The following is an 18,081-nucleotide window of genomic DNA, read 5'->3' as shown; positions in this document are numbered from 1 at the left end:
GGGGGGGGGAATAGTTGGAATAGTTTCCTGCTCAACAACAGACTTAATGATCATATGCTGACACCTGGAGGAGAAAAGTGGAAAAGACAGATTGATGAAATATTTTTCACTAGAGCTGGTGATATTCAGTTCTAATTGTTAACCAATCTCATTAATAGACTAAAACAATGGCCTGATGTAGCTTATTTCTCTTTACCATAGAGCTCCATTATTGTCCAAACAAAATAGTAGTAAAAAGATCAATGAGCCACAACATTGCACTGTGTGACATGTTCCTTCATTACAATGAATAGGGCAGCTGTTTTAGGAAATTACAGGTATTTTTCAACTAATGAAACAATATAATTCTGACCTGTTTTTAAAAATGTGCGTTTCAAGTGGGAACAAGTGGGCTAAGAGGGTTAGGGTTGGAAAACATGGTTTTGGTCTTTTCAGGTTTGTTGATAATAAAAAATTAAGGAATAGTGCCACCATTATTCTATTAAGCATTATGTACAATTATGTAGTATATTTTACTTTATAAACCTTTAATGATCCATGAAATATGTTATTTCCCTTCATTGGAAGTTGATTTTGACATTGTAATTGTGTGTAGCAGTTATTGTATTTTCTAAAGGTAACAAACTGTGATTCTGCATCTTGTAGCGTATGATTGAGACAGCGCCATGGGGGGACGACTCTGCCACCATAGAAAACCAAATCCTAAGCCACAACAAAACCCACAGCTCTATCCAAAGGAGTCAGGAAGTAGAGCGTGCTAGAGATGAACTGGTAAGTGGTCTTGCTATGTTTTTAAGCTCTTCTCAGCTGCTCTTTTATTTTGGATTGTTTTAGCCCAATGTTTATTCTTCAGATATAAGGAAAATGGTTGTGTATGCATCATGTGTAAAAATATTTTGTAATCTTATTTAAAACTGAGTAAAAAAAACGAAATCTCTTTTTTTTTTAGAGAGGCGACAAGTACAACCTCTCCATCCTGGAACAAGAATGGGACAGCTTGCAGGTAGAGGCAAAGCTCTGTGGTTTATAAGTTCAGTTCAAATCAGCAGCTTCAGCATGATCACCATTGTTACTTTTCTCTTGTGTCTGTGTCAGAAAATGTCCCACAACCGTATTATTCAGCTGCGTGATCTCCAGAACATCATCGAGGAGATCTCCCGAGCCATCATGTGGGTGAATGAGAGAGAGGAGGAGGAGCTTGTTTTTGACTGGGGAGACAAGAACATCGACCAGTACATCCCCAGGAAGCAAGAGAGCTACTCAGTAAGGATCTCTGGCTGAATTCTACTTTAACCCTGGTTGGGTGTTTCTTTCTTAGTTTAAGGGTCTGATTACATGTTCACATTTGATGTGTTTTATTTCCTTTATTTTTAAAATCTTAATTACATATATTGTTCCACATTGTGAACGTTTGGGGTCCTAACTTTCTGTTTTTCTGACAGAGGATGATGAGTGACCTGGAATTGAAAGAGAAAGAGCTTAACAAGCTGAAAGTGAAAGCTGATGGACTCGTGAACAACAACCATCCTGCCGCTGATAAGATTGAGGTATGTAGTTTTGTTCTCCTATATCAAACAGCAAATTATCCAGTGGTTTTGTACTGATGACTATGTGTGCCCACAGGCCTACATGGATACCTTGCAGACCCAGTGGAGCTGGCTTCTTCAGATCACAAAGTGTATCCATGTTCATTTGAAGGAGAATGCTGCCTACAGCCAAGTAAGCGCTCAGTCCTGCTCTTGCTCTAAAGCTCTGTGTGTTTTCATATGAGCACTGATCAAAAGTGTGTTGCTGCCATCTTCAGTTTTTCAAGGAGGCCAATGAGACCTATTTGAAGCTGCAGAAGCAGGATGGGGCTATCCGAAGCAGGTTTGCCTGCGACAAGAACACCCCACTGGATAACCTTTCTGAACTCCTGAAAAACCTGGAGGTAGGATTTCTTTTCCATTCAGTCCAGGAAACACATACTTCCCTGCAGGTGTGAAGCACAAAACATTCTAAGAAAATTTGTTTTGTTCAGTGACCTTAATTTGCATGTCCGCTCATCTGGTTAGGCAAGTTTCTTGACAGAACAAATGGAAAGTGTCTGCATTTATCTTGGAATTTAAATGACAAAATGTGACAGCTACTAGTTTCAATTTACAGTGACCCTGTTAAGAACACATGTCTTATTTTTGCACGTCCACAGAAAGAGAGGGAGCGAATTATGGAAAATAAGAGGCAGGTCCAAAGTCTGGTCAACAAGTCTAAAAGCATTGTCAGGCTGAAACCTCGCAACCCTGAGGAGAAGAGCAGCAGCCCTGTCATAGTCCAGGCCTTATGTGACTTTAAACAAGACCAGGTGGGATACGTGCTCTCTCTCTCTCTCTCTCTCTCTCTCTCTCTCTCTCTCTCTCTCTCTCTCTCTCTCTCATGCTATCTCTCTCTCTCACACACATACACACACACACACACACACATGGACACAGAGAATGAAGTGAAATGCTAATTATAACTTAGTGTTTCCTCCGTCTGTATGTCTGTTTTATGCTACAGAAAGGGATTCTGAAAGGGAATGAGGGCATCCTCAAGGACAACTCACAGCGCAGCAAGTGGCTTGTGACAGGACCTGGAGGTCTGGACATGTTGATTCCCTCTGTGTGTCTGCTCATCCCCCCACCAAACCCGCTCAGCATTGGCCTCGCCAACAAGTAAGAATGTGAATGAGAATGTAGTTCAAACATAGTCTGAGAAAATACTCTTGGTATTTCAAATCCTGTCAACTGTAGTGGATTTACTTTAACTTCATAATGTAATGTTGAAGCTCCTATACTGTATAGCTTGTGGAGCTACACATTTCCAGGAACTAGAAAAACAGCTGTGATTTTGGCACTGTGATGTATATGTTGTTGACATTGTCCAATAGATTCTTTAAGGTTTTTAAAGACTATGGAATAAGAAAATATTCTCAACTTACAGTGAAGCAAGTAATCATTTAGATGAAATGTAAATGTGAAAAACCTAATTTTTTGCATCTGATAAATATTACCATAGGAGTGATTGACAGCTTATTCTGTTCCCTAGGAATGAGCAGTATTATGAAGCCATCATGGCCATCTGGAATCAGCTCTTCATCAACATCAAGAGTCTCATCTCATGGCAGTACTGCCTGAAAGACATCAGTTACATCAACTCTCTCACTGTCAGCATGGTAAGATTTCACAAAGAATGCAGATAACCTCTTAGTTTTATTTCAAAAATGACTTATTACTTACTTACTCTCCATTGTCTGTGACAGCTGGCCAACATGCGCCCGGAGGAGTACCGCAGCATCATCAAAAGACTGGAGACTCACTACCAAGAGTTCATGCGTACCAGCCAAAATTCTGAGATGTTTGGGGAGGAGGACAAGAAAACCATCCAGGGCCACTTCGATAAAGCCCAGGACTACTATGACACACTGATTATCCAGCTGCCTGCTTATGGCGAGTGCAAAATGTCCTTATTCCTAATTTATCAGTCCTGTAAATTTACAAAAGTATTGTCATTTTTTGCCACAATTGATAATCTTCAAACTTTTCAACAATACAGGGGAAGGAGGGGTACATCCTGGATGCATAAAACCCTCTCCACCAACCAAGACCCCCGAGCCCAAGGGTAACAGTCAGTCTACCCTCAGCATTAGCCTGCTCAGTAGTCTGCAAGAACTAAGACGCAGGCTGGAGCTGGCTGAGTCCGGTCTCACCAGTCATCTCCACGTTTCCCTTGGGGACAACAGTGCGCACGAGTGCACGGTGCACATCCAGAAGCTGGAGGTATGTAGCCATTCATCTGTTCTTCATTTTCATCTTTGCTCGAAACTCCATTTCAAAATTTGCAAAATGTATGTAAAATACGACTGTAAATATACAAAAAGCCTCCTGCACAGTTGTGCACATTAATTTCATAAAGTGTTCATTCTCTAAAAAATAGGTTGAATTTAACTCAATAAAACATATTGATTTCCAGACTGTGCACCAAGATTTGGACTCTATTTATGATGATTACCTGCGCTTAAGAGAAAAGATTATAAAGCAGCTGGAAGGGATACCTGCGGACTCCGAGCAAGCCAAATTCCTCCGCTCTGAACTAGAAATCATCAACATGAAACTGGGAAGCCTGCGGGGTCTCAACTCGGCCTACCTTCAAAGGTGCATCATTTTACTCTAATTACACCACCTTTTTTATTTATTCCACAATGTTTGAGTAAATACTGCACAAAACAAGGTAAGTACTGGGACCAGAGTGTGTGGCATTGTACAACTGTGCTGGTTACAGAGTCAAATCACTTTTCATCTCATTAATCGTTGCACATAGTCTAATGATCATGTGTCTTCGACAGACTGTCGGCTCTTAAGGCCTTGCTCCAGAGCTTTCTCCAAGTCGAGGATATCATTAAGGTCTATGAGGCCCGGCTCACAGAGAGGGAGACTTCCTCACTTGACCTTCGGGAAGTGGAAAACTATCGGAGCACACTGAAGGTTTGACACACGTTCCATATTTAATTTAGACTGACGTCTCGCGCTTTATAGTTTGAAGATTTGTAAAAAATGTCAAACAACCTAGAACAGTAACACAGTAATTAGGTACCTATTCACTTAATTCACCTGTAATGTATCTTTTGTAAGATATGTAAGATCTTTGTGTGATTCTGTATTAAAGCAAATGAAGAGTGATCTGGACCAAAAAAGAGACCTGCTGACAGCCATGGCGTCTGACCTGGATAAAGCAAAGTACTGGAATGATCAAATCTCTGAGTCCGTCCACAAGTGTGACGTAGACTTGTCCAAATATTCAGACCTTGTGAGTCAGATGTCTGACCGCTGGCGTCGGATCCAATCCCAGATTGATAACAGGTATATCAGGATAGTCTGTACATGCACACATTTCTTCAACATCTCTGAAAATCTTTCCATATCCTCTGTTTGTCACTGCTGGCAACAACATTAAAAATATCCTCTCATCCCTTCCCCTTCCTCCCACTCTTTCCTCCTCAGAGTGTGGGACTTGGAGAAGCATGAGACACAGCTGAAATATTACCAGCAGAGCAGTACTTCCCTGGAACAGTGGTTGGACAATGCCAGGAAGCGCCAGGATACCCTTCAGATGGTTAAGCTCAATGACATCCAGACCCTAATTGACCACCTCAACCAACAGAAGGCACGTCTGTACTTGTTTACATCAACAAATTGGAATCAATAATAATACTTGAACTGAACTTATTTGTTTTTGAATTGGAAATATCCACCATTTACACTCACATTTTAATCGAGATGCTGACAGCTATTACCATTGGTGTAGGTGTGTGGATTTTATACATTATACAGCAGCATATGTGGAATGTGTTCCAAAAATGTCAGTCCTATCCCAGATGATTTATGAGACTTGACTTACTAGCTCTTGAAATCAAGAAAATTAAAAGATGTCTTTTGTTGAGCACTCAACAATTTAATTGGAATTCTTGTCTAATTAAGTACTGAACGTCTCAGAAGAAAATAATTGAATTACCCTTTTCTTACTGCACAGGCACTTCACACTGAAATTAAAGGAAAGAAGGAGAAAGTAGAGGATGTTCAGAAAAATGCAGACACCTGTGCTGCATCCATAAAGGTTTGTAGTCAGTGTATTTGCACTGTTTTCTTCCAATATTTTCATATATACTGCCAAGCTAGCATGCAAGCAACTGTGGTAGAGACTAGTGAAGTCTATATTGTGTTGTGTGTTTTCAGGACTATGAGTTACAGCTGGCTTCCTACAGTTCAGGCCTGGAAACTCACACTAATATTCCTATCAAGAGAACAATGCTGCAGTCCCCCGCCTCTGTGGTCAGACAAGAGGTATGAATCAAATTTTCAGTTACGTATTATTGACACACACCCAAATGAAAATGATAAAAGTCATTACATATTTAAGTGATATTATGTCTGTCATCTCTTTGTTAAATATCAATTAAACAATTATTATTTCCTCTTTATTTTAAGATCGTGTAATACTGCTAATTTAAAGGCTAATCCCTTTATTGCACGTCATTGAATTATATGACTAGATTGTTATTAACAACTCAACATTTCGCATCAGTATTCATCTACTAATTCTCATTCCATCAGGCGGCTGACCTCCAGTCCCGCTACATAGAACTTCTTACCCGCTCCACTGACTACTGCAAGTTCCTAGGGGAGCTAATGAAGAACCTGGAAGAGCTGAAGGTAAGTAATGGATTTGTATGATTCCATTTATCATTCATTGAACATTGCTATGTTAACAAAGAGTATGATGAACACAAGATGAAAATTAAGTTTATTTAACAACATGGAAGTAGGTGACTGAGGCTTTTTCTGTTGCTCTCCTCAGATGAGGAACACCAAAATTGAGGTGCTGGAGGAGGATCTGAGGCGTCTGAGGGAGGACATCGAGGATACTAATCGGAAAAACAAGTCTCTGGAGGATGAGTTGAACCGCTGCAACGGGGACCTCTCTCAAGCTAAAAAACACATAATTTCTATTGAGGAAATAAAGGCGACCACAGCAATAAAAGTTGATGCTGCCAAGGACAGCCTGGACAGCACACGCAAGCAGCTTCAAGATCTTAATGACCAGCTGACCACCATTAAATACCAGCTGGATGAGGAAAAGAGGAAAAGAAGGCTGGCAGAGGAGCGCTACACCAGCCAGCAAGAAGAGTATGAGGCGGCTGTTCGCCGAAGACAGAAAGAACTGGAAGAGCTCAACTGGACCAAGATTGACTTAGAGAAGAATGTGAAGGACAAAGAACGTGAACTGGAGAGGATGAAGATGCTGCTAGAGGATGAGGAGACACGTCGACGAAATGCTGAAACAGATATCTCAAAGGTAAGAACACAGTGCACCCAGGAGATTAATCAACTAAAGCAGAAATATGAGACACAGATCCACGTCACCAAGACCACAATCCTGAAAGCCTCGCAACAGAAAGAAGAAGATGCTGCAGAGCTGAGACTGCAAGTTGACAGACTCGCTGCCGAGAAGAGAGATCTAGAGGAGGAGCTGAGGAGACTGAGACAGTCCATTGCTCACACAGATGAGCAGAAAAGCAGAGCAGAGCAGGAAGCCAGCCAGCAGAGGGCCTCAGTGGCACAAGAGACAAGGATGCGCAGTGAGCTGGAGGTGCAGCTGAGAACCCTCAGGCAACAGAGAGGAGAGGATGATGTCAAATTAAAGGAAGCCACCAAAAACAATCAGGAAAAGTCCAGGCAGATCAGCATGCTAACATTTAACCTGGATGAGGAGGGAAAGAAGAGGAGAGCTCTGGAATTGGAAATCAATCACCTGAAAAAGGCTGAGGCAGAGCTGAAGGCAAAGAACACCTCTTATCTGGAGGCAATTAACAAGCTTAAAGTGTCTGAGCAGGAGATACGCATCACCCGAGTGGAGCTGGAGAAGCAAACCAGTGAGAAAACCAAAGCTGAGCAGAGTTATGCCAGGCTGCAGAGCCGTATCCGGGAACTTCAGTGCTCTCTAGATGGGATGGAGGCTGATTTAGAGAAGCAAAAGAAGGCAACGCAAGAAGAGTTCACACGTAGAAAGAGAATGGAGGCCGAGCTGGAGAGGGTGACAATTACATGCAGAGAGCAGACCACCACAATTAACACACTGAAATCTGTTCAGCTAGATGCTTCCAACACTGGAAGGAAGTATGAGCAGGACCTGAGGGCCCTCCAGGAGGCTCTGGACAAGAGCCTGAGGGAGCATAAAATCACAAAGGAGGAACTGGCAAATGTAACAGCTGAGCTGAAGGTACTGAAACAAAAGGTCATACAGGAGCAGGCCCAAATTCATGAGCTCAACCTACGTAATGAGAACCTGTATAAGACCATTGAGGAAAAGAGCCGCCTGCTTAACGAATACACTACAGAAATTGAAAAGCTGAAGACTCTGACACAGAACCTGACAAAGGAGAGACTGAGGTTGGAGGAGGAGCTGAGGGCAGTTAGACAGGAGAGAGATGAGCTGAAGCTTCGCAAAGACACTATTGATGGAGAAAGTGCTTCTCAGATCTCAGCCTTGCATGTCCAACTTCAGAGTAGCACCAAGAAGACAGCGGAACTCCAGGCTCTCATCAATGACCTGACCAGGGAGAGAGAAAAGCTTAAATTGGAAATAGACAAATTCCAAAAGCAATCGATTGAGGTATTTTTGATTGCACTGAAGGATCATCTCCACATAATTCAACTAATTTTTTTCTGCTTTTGCATGAATGATTATAGGTGCATTAAGACTGAACCTGATTTCAAAGTAGCCCTGCTATATATTTGTGACAATGCTGAAGATGACTTATATTAGGAGTTTTGCATGAAATTCACCTAATTGCAAATGCCTTTGCTTAGTTGTGCATGATGTTCACTTTTACTTTGCATATGTCACTGAACTCTACTCATATACTAATAACAATCACTTTATGCAACACTATGTATACTCTCAGATGTTAAAACATGTATGCACACATCTCTGTGCATATGTACAGAAGCAATTAGTTCCAACAGTATTGACAGCTGAAGAGTTGTGGCTTTTTGCATGTTAAAATAACATTTTGGCATTTTTGCCCAGACATAACAATGTGTTCTCTCGTCTCTCCATAGACGTCCATCATGGTGCAGAGTTCCCAGAGCCAGTACAGTGAGCTGCTGCTGGAGAAGGACAGTTTGCTGTCAAAGCTTAAACTGCTGGAACAGGACAAGAATCGTCATCAGCGCATAGAGGAGGAACTCACCCGCATCAAGCTCACACTAGAGACTGAGCTCCGCAGCAAACAGCGGCTGCAGGATGAAAAGAATTCCATCCTCAAGGATTTCAACCATATGAAGAGCCAGTATGAGCTGAGAGACAGCCAGATCAGGCAGTGCGAATCAGACAGAGACAAGGCTGATCGCGAGAGGCTCTCCCTGAAGAATGAGATTGAAAGGCTCATGCGGGAACTGAAGAGTGTTGAGGAGAGGTACAAGAGTCGGCTGCTGAGCTCTGAAAAGGAGGTATCAGACCTGGCTGTCAAGAGAGATGCCCTGGAGAGAGAGATAAAGAGGCTGCAGCAGGGACCCTGTACTCTGAACAAGCAGACACAGACAGATGAGAGGGTCCCAAACATTGATCCGTCCAAGCTGATATTTGATGGGGTGCGCCGCAAAGTCACAGCCCACCAGCTTTGCGACTGTGGTATAATCAGTAAAGCCACTCTCGACCAGCTCCTAAAGGGACAAAAGACAGTGGATGAGGTAGCTGTGGATATCCAGCTTAGTCTAAAAGGTACTGGGGTTATTGCTGGCATGACAACAGTTTCTCATGGGAAAATGCCATTCACTAAAGCCAAAAACAAGAACTTCCTCAGCCCAGAGAGCACCCTCATGCTTCTGGAAGCTCAAGCAGCAACAGGTTACATAGTGGACCCTGAATTTAATGAAAAGATGCCCGTTGATACTGCCTGCTCCAGAGGGATTGTAGACACAGAAGACAGAGACGTCTTGGTGACAGCTGAAGCAGCTAGCACAGGCTTCAAAGATCCATTCACTGGCAAAGTGTTATCTGTGGGTCAGGCTTGTAAACAGGGCCGCATTGACAAAAACACAGCCATCCGCTTGCTACAGGCTCAGGAGTCTGTGGGAGGCATACTGGATCCTGTTCTGAGTGTGTTCCTTCCAAAGGATCTGGCCTTGGATCGCAATCTTATTGATGAAGAGCTCTACAGGGCTTTGAACAAGAAACCCACCTGCTACCTGGATCCTGCAACAGAAGAGAAGATCAGCTATAATGACCTGAGGAAGAAATGTACAGTGGAACCTGTGTCTGGCTTGCTTCTGCTCCGTGGCCCAGAAAAAACCCTGGAAATACCTTGTATCCGTGGTACGGTCCCTATCAAGAACCTCGTCGATAGTGGACTTCTTGATGAAACTGACTTGAATAAACTCAACCAAGGCAAGCTCAATTTAAAAGACATTGAAGAAAGGTTGAAGTCCTATCTCCATGGCTCCACCTGTATTGCGGGTATCTATGATGAGGCCAATGACCGAATCCTACCTTTATATCAAGCAATGAAGGAAGGTCTTCTCATGAGAGGAACCACCCTGGAGCTTCTTGAGGCCCAAGCTGCTTCTGGCTTCATTGTCGATCCCGTCAACAATGTCTTCTTGACAGTGGAGGAAGCCACAAAGAGATGCCTGATAGGGAAAGAGTTTAAGAATAAGCTGTTGTCTGCAGAGAAGGCTGTAACTGGATACACAGACCCAGCCACAGGAAAGACAATCTCCCTCTTCCAGGCTATTGAGAAAGATCTTATTGAGAGAGGTCATGGAATCCGTCTGCTTGAGGCCCAAATTGCCAGCGGTGGGATTATTGACCCCAAACAGGGCCACCGTATTGATGTTGATATTGCCTATAAAAAGGGGTATTTTGATGAAGAGATGAATGAGATCCTAACTTATGAAGGGGATGACACAAAAGGGTTCTTTGACCCTAATACCAGGGAAAACCTGACATATCTTCAGTTGAAGGACAGGTGTATCACAGATGCCAAAACAGGCCTAATACTCCTGCCGCTCAAAGACAAGAAGAAGTCCCAGAAGACGCAGGAAAGCCGTACCAATGTCCTCCGCAAGAGGCGGGTTGTGATCGTTGACCCAGACACCGGGCTGGAGATGTCAGTCAGGGAGGCCTATCATCGGGAGCTGATTGACTACGACACCTTCCTGGACCTGTCAGAGCAAGAATGTGAGTGGGAGGAAATAACTATCAAGGGGTCAGATGGCTCTTCACGTTTGGTGATAGTGGATAGGAAAACAGGAACCCAGTATGACATCCAGGACTGTCTGGAGCGTGGTATCATTGAAAAGAAGTCTTTGGATCAGTATCGTGCTGGAACGCTAACCCTGACTCAGTTTGCTGACCAAATTACCAGCAAAGCTTGGAGCACTGACATGACCATTACAGCCAGCAATGTTGATGACATGGTCACCTGCAGCAGCCCCACCCAGGCCTCACCGTCCTCTCCTACCGTCCGTAAACGCTTCAGCAGTATTTCTATTACTGTCTCCCCCCCTGAGATGTTTGATGATCAGAGCCCTGTGGCAGCCATATTTGACACAGAGACCTTGGAGAAGATAACTATTTCTGAAGGGCTCCGAAGAGGCATAGTTGACACTATTACAGCACAGAGGTTGCTTGAGGCCCAGGCATGCACAGGTGGTATTATCAACCCTGCCATTGGCGAGAGACTATCACTGCAGGATGCGGTCCATCAGTCCATCATTGATGAAAGCATGGCTATGAAGCTGAAACCTGCACAGAAAGCCTATGTTGGTTTCGAGGATGTGAAGACTAAAAGAAAGATGTCTGCAGCAGAAGCAGTCAAGGAGACATGGCTACCTTATGAGGCAGGACAGAGATTTTTGGAGTTTCAGTACCTGACAGGAGGCCTGATTGAGCCTGGCACTGGACGTTGCATTACCATTGAAGAGGCTATCCGCAAGGGGTGGCTTGATGGTCAAGGTGCCCAGAAGCTTCAGGATTCACGGAATCACCAGAAGAACCTGACCTGTCCCAAGACAAAACTGAAGATATCCTACAAGCAAGCCATGGACAGCTGCATGGTAGAGGAAAGCAATGGTATGAAGATGCTGCAAGCTTCCTCTGTGTCCACGAAGGGAATCAGCAGCCCTTACAACGTCTCCAACCCAGGATCTCGTTCTGGGTCCAGGGCTGGTTCCCGTACTGGCTCCAGGAGTGGATCTCGCAGAGGCAGTGTGGATTACTCCTCCAGTTACACCTACAGCTTCTCTTCCAGCAGTACCACCTACAACTCTTCCTCTTAATGCATTGCAGAGCAAAGGAATAAAATTAGGCAAGGCTTATTACTAGCACTATGCAATTTGAGTACCTTTTTAACTGTTTGCTTTTCTAAACATTTTTTTTTCGGCTACTTAATAGATTTTGGGTGATCTGTTTAAATACTAAATCTAATTAATTGAAATGTTTTGATTGTTTGCAGTTTTTGGTGATTTGGTTTTTGAATATTAAGAATAATGCTCAGTGTAATTCATGTTCTTGTTCTAATGCATACATTTTGAATGAATATATTTGTCATTGCTCATTTTAACATATGGCTTTTTTAGAATGTAACATTGTGTTATTGCTGCGCATGCACTCAGAATTGATTTAGCTATTTTATATTCTATTGCAGCTTGATTCATGTAACCCATGTTTCCTTCTTGTTTTTTTAGAAAAAAACGTTTTTTGTTGCAAATGCTAAGAGTCTGGCTTAAAATACTGACTTGCCATAATATTGATTATAACTATACTATATATATTCTTTGCCACTAAAATGTTATTCAAGCGATTAAAAAATAAAATTGTCATAACAATTACCACTCATGCATTCATTCATTCATTCATTCATTCATTCATTCATTCATTCACTCACTAGCTGGATATCTGCATTGTGCAGTAAAAGCTGAAAAGGTTCACTGTTTATCCTTGTATCAAAAGCAGTATCCATTGTTACCTATGGATGGCGCTAGTAGTCATGCTAAAACTGTTTAATTGCAAGCCTGTGATCCCACCACAGCTCCCAGCTTGACATTTTACCAGAGGTATGAAAATAAAATTGTAGACTTTGGCTGTAGTATAACATTAACTTGTCTGTTGTATTAGAGACTTTAATAAACATAATGGGAATTTCACCTGCAATGCATAAAGTCTTTTTGGCAATTTGATCATTTTGGTCCCTATATGGTTGATGTGAACAAACGTGTTATGTATCATCAGAGAAGTCTCTTCTGCGCTAAAGTTAAACTAACTGTAACAAGACACTGTTGGAGATTAAGATTTCAATTTAATAAATAAATTGGTCAGTTTAACAATAATGAATATTTTTTATAATTGAACTAATGAGTAAATTATTTATGAAGTTATTAGGCTTGAAAACTACTGCTGCCCCTACAGAAATATATTGTACAATTGAACCACAAAGTTTTACTTAGTTTAACAGTTTAACTATTGTGTTTTTATACATAGACATAAAATACATTACAGACCTTTTAGGTAAATTTGGCTAAATTAATATGACATCAGTTTTTATTTTAGGTAATGAAGTGTAGGATTCTAGATAAATGCGCATGTTTCTGTCTCTTATCTTCCATATATGATCGCAGACATAGAAATTTGACTTATGTGGGCCCTGATGGTGATGAAACGCCTTTTTAAAAATGTAGAATGAATTTTATGATTTAATGGTCTAACACCAAAAAGCTAATTTTATCGCTACTCGTCCAGTCTTCACGTGTGAAGGAGTTTTTGGGGGGTCCTAGGGAGGGGGGGTGTCTGGAGGAAGTCTGACTGCGTGCGAGGGGTGAGGGTGAGAACAAATGGAGGGAGGCAGAGGGTGGAGGCCACAGATAGGGGAGGTAGAGTGAGAGGGGGAGGGAAAAAGGGAGACAGCCCTAGCGGCGCAGTGGGAGGACTATCCCGTGCCAGGACTTGTGGCGGCTGCAGCGGCAGCTTGGACTGGAGGAAGTGTGTTGGGGGGCTGAGCAGGAACAGCAGGCAGCAGCAGCAGCAGCAGCAGCAGCAGCAGCAGTAGTTCAGGAACCGAGCTGAAGCTTCCAATTTTCTTTTTATCACCGTCAGCCACAGAAAAGGCCCGAGGAGAACACTGGGTCCAGCCGGGACAAAGTGAGCTCGCAGAAGCGCCTGTGATCGGGCTTGAGACAGAGAGCACATTCCATCAGAGGGAAATGAGCCTCTCAGCCTGCTCTAAGCCTGTATGACGGGCTGAGGGCTCTTTGACTCAGGACTTTACCCCACTCTTTCTCTTTCAGCAGCTCTGACTTACAAAGGGAATCAGAGGGGGGGGGGGAAAGAAGAAGAATCAAAGTACTCGCTCTCAGTTTGAAAAGGTAAGGCACGGTGTCTGAACTTTTCCACGGTCAATCATTAGCAGGGAGGGTTTTAAAAGTCGGGCTGGTCACTTCTTAAACGTAGGATTAGACTTCCACACACTAGAGTACCTTTCAACCTTTTTTCCTCCTCCTTCTCTTTAGCCCTTTGCTCTGTCACATTTCACTGAGTTTGCTCATTTATTCAAAACAGCAAAACAAGGCACCACTCTCTGTATTTACTTTGGCTTTGAGCCCTAGTAAAACCAGGGGTGTGTGTGTGTGTGTGTGTGTGTGTGTGTGTGTGTGTGTGTGTGTGTGTGTGTGTGTGTGTGTGTGCGCACCAGGTCTTTCAGCAGGACTCCGAAGACAGAGAAGGGAGTCATTCAAACTGAGCAAACACTGATCTTGTGATGTTTTTTTCCCCTTTTTAATGTGAAAGAGTATTATTGAAAGCCTTTTGAATTGAACTCCCTAAAGCTTGGCCTGACTGAGTCATTTTAGCTTTTTTTTTCTTTTTAGCCCTCTTGTCTTTCTCAATGAATTGTGTTGTGCAGTAGCTATAATTTGGGTTTCCTTGCTGTTGTGGGCCTCGGTGTACTGGAGACCTTTATAATGTGAAACATATGGGGCCATTCTTGTGGAAGACTTGTACCCAATAGTCTATAGAGCGCCAAAAGAAACAGGCCCACTTTGTCCTTTGCTGACTGCTTGGACTGAACTGCTGATGGATAAATGATGGAGACAAACAGATCGAGAGAGTCTGGCTTTCTTCTTTGAGCTACAGCTGCTGCGTGGTATTTGTGGCCTTAGGGCTATGCTTCTCAGGCAGCCATTGTTGATGACATGTACAAGCGTCCTTACATCACAGCAGCTACAGCCTTCTTCACCTGGATATCGCTTCCCTCCCTTTCCCCCTGCTTGGCAAACCAGATGCACACCTGCATGTACTGTACACCCTGTCGCGCACCTTTCTTTCAAGCAGCATAAACCATGCAGGTTGTTCCTCACATTTTGCAGGCTAAACTCCTTCGAGATTTGCTTTAATTACAGACCAAGAGAGACAGGAGAAACGTTTTTGAACTGGCAATTACATCTTTTGTTGCCGGTTCTATTTTGAGGTCAAAGTGATATGAACAATATCTGTCCCTCAAGGCGAAAGAAATGTGCGTCAGAAAGTGTCCATTTTCTCTTGCTGATAACAGCCGGCAATTACAAAGGGCTGGCAGAGCGACTGATGAACGGGGATCCTGATAGTGTGGTTTGGACAGGTGGGTTGGCAGTAGCTTGGGCATTGTGTACTATAAGCAGAACACTGTGATCTAACCCTGGGAGGAACAGCATGGGGACAGAGCACTGGGGGCATTTCACATTGTCACAGCAGTGCCACGGCCACTTGGCTGACATGTGTAAGCCATTAAAGAGAGAGAAGGAAACCTGGAGAAGGAGGGAGACTGGAAGTAATAAAGGGGCAAGAATGGCAAGAAAGAGGGGAAAGCAAAAGAGATGGAGAGAATGAGAGAGCGAGAGTGGGAACGTAATCCATTTTGGAACGCATTCCACTATGACCTTGGGATAGAAAACGGTAATAAGGGAGTACTTTAGGAGCCTTAAGGGTGCACTGATTTGCTCAGAGCCAGGGCTGTCATTTTTATTCCCCTTCAAAATAGTGGCACAAATACATGTTATAGTTCCAGGGTTACAAAATAAACTTGCTAAAAATGCCCGGCTCCTTTATTCCGTGGCTTTTTTTTTTTTCAATAGTTCTCATGGTTTTGTTTATTTCAGTTCTTCAGCAGTGAATGGGTGTCAAAGCCACAGCGTAAACACATAGAGCCCCTGACAGGAAAAGGCCAGAACAAACTGTGGCCTTGTCCCTCTTTGGGCCCTTAAACCAGCCTGTTATGTCACTGTGGACATGTTATCCAGCAGCATGAGGCGTTCGCTCGTGCCAAGTATGAATACAAGGCGGTTTGGAACAGGGAAGCTGATGGTATCAAGGTTATTAGATGGCTATTAGATGTGAACGCTAAATACCAGCTGGGGGCTACAGCCAGAGGACAAGGGCAAGAAGCAAATCAGTTCTGGTTGTGAAGCTCCTCTCATCTGATGGAGTGGTAAACAGGCATGAATAGTTCTTTTCATGTGCTGGACAAACAAAGAAATTAAGGTAATAGGAATAAGAAATGTAGCTAAATTAATACAAATGCTTAAAGTAAAAAAAAGAAAAGAAAAAGAAAAGTTTCAGTCCAGCAGTACCCTCACAGGCAGCCAGACTTCCTGAAGCATTTATGGCACTTTAGGTGTTACTCATGTCTGCAGACAAACAGTTTAGGAGATCATTAATGTGTCCAGAGTCTCCCAAAGAGACACTAGTGTACTTTATGTGTAGGTGGGCTATTTTCCGTTGGTGCAGAACAGAGGCAGCATCTAGAAGCTGGGGTTGGACGAGCTTTATCACCTCACTTTGAATTGAAGCTGTAAACTGTAGCAGCACAGCAGTCTGAATACTAGACAAAGTTTGCGTCGAGGTATAACAGGAGGTCTGGTGCTATTCGGAAAAGTGTTGTGTTTTTTTTTTTTTTCTTTCTCCCATTAGTGATGAATATCACTGCACCCATTTTTCATTTCAGACACATCATTTCACTTTAATGGACCTATAAAAATATTCAGGCTGTCACAAAATGGAGGCTGTTGCCACAACATGTCAATCATAAACCAGAAGTTTGAGCCAAGAGAAGCAATTCAGTTTGATTTGAGAGTGTGAATGGGGGAAGGGATGCCGTGATTGCTTTCATATGTGTGCAGCCATGTTTGTGGAGATTTTAGTTCTGTGTGGTCACTTTGCATCGCTTACTAATTTTCATCCTATCCATTTAAATATAAATTAATGGATGAGGTAGATTTAAGGGTCTTATTTGGTGAATGTGTGTTCCGGCTGCTCAGGTTTAAGGATGTAGTGGTTTCTAGTTCATAACATTGAAAAAATTTGATTCTTCTGGGCTTCAGGGTGCTTGTTGAGAAAAAATCATATCACTTTAGGCTTTGATGGCGACTTGTAATTGCAATTTGTCATTGTTTCATTTTTTTAATAATCAAAATAAGAACTGAAAATGAATCAATCAATCATAGAAAGAAATAATAGTTGCTGCCCAAAATTTCTGGATGGTTATTTCTCTATCCTGCATTTATTCTTCCACTGCTTTGTACAAATATGTAAAAGCGATCTGCATGGTGATGACCACGCAGAGATCTCTGATGAAAGATACAGCTTGGGGAGCCTGTTGACATGTAGCAGCCGGTGTAATCGCATACAAACAAACTTTCACGTAAACGGATTCGGTCTCTGTGGCTCAGGCTGAGGTGTGGGAGAGGCTTCTTATTTGTGACAGACAAGCGTGCAAAGTTTTTGGCAACTGTTGTCACTACAGTGGGCTCAAAAAATGAAAACAGCGAGTATGAGGTCACCGTTCACATGATCAGGCTGTGATTTAACCCTTAGGGTATGACTTACTTACTCATGTCTGGAGTTTGAGACAGATCCCCCTGCAGTTCACGTTCTATTACATGATGCCGCCTTCTTTCATCTCGTGGTCCACCTGCTCATACAAAATGGAAGATTCCATACCGTGTGGGCCAGGTGAAGGGTGTGGCTCCTGAAATAGAAGCAGGCTTCATCCCAGCACTTAAATATTCCTCCCTACTCTTGCCGTCCCTGCGCTTTTTTAAAACTCATAAATAGAATGTTTGATGAATTTATTCTCAACATTGTTCAGGGCAATTGAGAGAAAGGTATTTGGAGCTGGTCATGCATGTGAGAACGTGGCTGACAGCACCCACGCAGCCTAGTCAAGCTCTTACCTGCAGAGTGTGGAGCTGGGGGAGCCAGACACACCCTAATCCCCCAACATCCTGACCTTAGTAAACCTGTTGCAGCTTGCACATAGCAGACCTGGCAACCCCTTTTTCCCGAATCTCTCTGCCTACCCCACTCCTCTACCAGGCTCGCTCTCACAGTGCCATGGGTGGGCTCGGGATTTGAGTTCCTTGGCACTGCTTATTCTGCCTTTGTGAGCTAATGCTGTGCCTCAAACCAGGAACAAAAGCAGTCAGTGCAAATTAAAGACCAATTATCTTTAGTGCGTGCTGGGGCAAGTCACTCGTGTTG

General features: G+C 43.0%; 2 protein-coding genes across 3 annotated transcripts in view; both read left to right on the top strand.

The window, feature by feature from the left end:
- Nucleotides 1–12,404, top strand: part of dspa (desmoplakin a) — a 16,140-nt gene extending 3,736 nt beyond the window's left edge. Inside the window, exons 5-24 of one of the 2 annotated variants that reach the window (XM_023427239.2) lie at nt 646–771; nt 950–1,003; nt 1,096–1,263; nt 1,443–1,547; nt 1,624–1,719; nt 1,805–1,930; nt 2,189–2,341; nt 2,536–2,690; nt 3,064–3,190; nt 3,278–3,464; nt 3,571–3,794; nt 3,988–4,169; nt 4,361–4,499; nt 4,681–4,874; nt 5,016–5,178; nt 5,545–5,628; nt 5,748–5,855; nt 6,126–6,224; nt 6,370–8,184; nt 8,634–12,404. In XM_023427239.2, the coding sequence (XP_023283007.1) occupies nt 646–771; nt 950–1,003; nt 1,096–1,263; nt 1,443–1,547; nt 1,624–1,719; nt 1,805–1,930; nt 2,189–2,341; nt 2,536–2,690; nt 3,064–3,190; nt 3,278–3,464; nt 3,571–3,794; nt 3,988–4,169; nt 4,361–4,499; nt 4,681–4,874; nt 5,016–5,178; nt 5,545–5,628; nt 5,748–5,855; nt 6,126–6,224; nt 6,370–8,184; nt 8,634–11,852 (7,524 nt within the window). In that variant the 3' untranslated portion in view covers nt 11,853–12,404. The remainder of the gene's footprint in view (nt 1–645; nt 772–949; nt 1,004–1,095; nt 1,264–1,442; nt 1,548–1,623; nt 1,720–1,804; nt 1,931–2,188; nt 2,342–2,535; nt 2,691–3,063; nt 3,191–3,277; nt 3,465–3,570; nt 3,795–3,987; nt 4,170–4,360; nt 4,500–4,680; nt 4,875–5,015; nt 5,179–5,544; nt 5,629–5,747; nt 5,856–6,125; nt 6,225–6,369; nt 8,185–8,633) is intronic. The other variant, XM_023427240.2, reaches the window with a different exon arrangement.
- A 1,103-nt stretch (nt 12,405–13,507) lies between these two features.
- Nucleotides 13,508–18,081, top strand: part of tns3 (tensin 3) — a 32,692-nt gene continuing 28,118 nt past the window's right edge. Inside the window, exons 1-2 of the mRNA XM_087179564.1 lie at nt 13,508–13,710; nt 13,857–13,934. The gene's annotated coding sequence lies outside the window, so the exon portion shown is untranslated. The remainder of the gene's footprint in view (nt 13,711–13,856; nt 13,935–18,081) is intronic.

This window comes from Seriola lalandi, unplaced genomic scaffold (genome assembly GCF_002814215.2).
Source record: "Seriola lalandi dorsalis isolate HSWRI2012SDOR001 ecotype SW California unplaced genomic scaffold, Sedor1 jcf7180002054855, whole genome shotgun sequence".
NCBI lineage: Eukaryota > Metazoa > Chordata > Actinopteri > Carangiformes > Carangidae > Seriola > Seriola lalandi.
The sequence above is the reverse complement of the archived record's forward strand: the minus strand, read 5'-3'. Positions and strand labels throughout refer to the sequence as shown.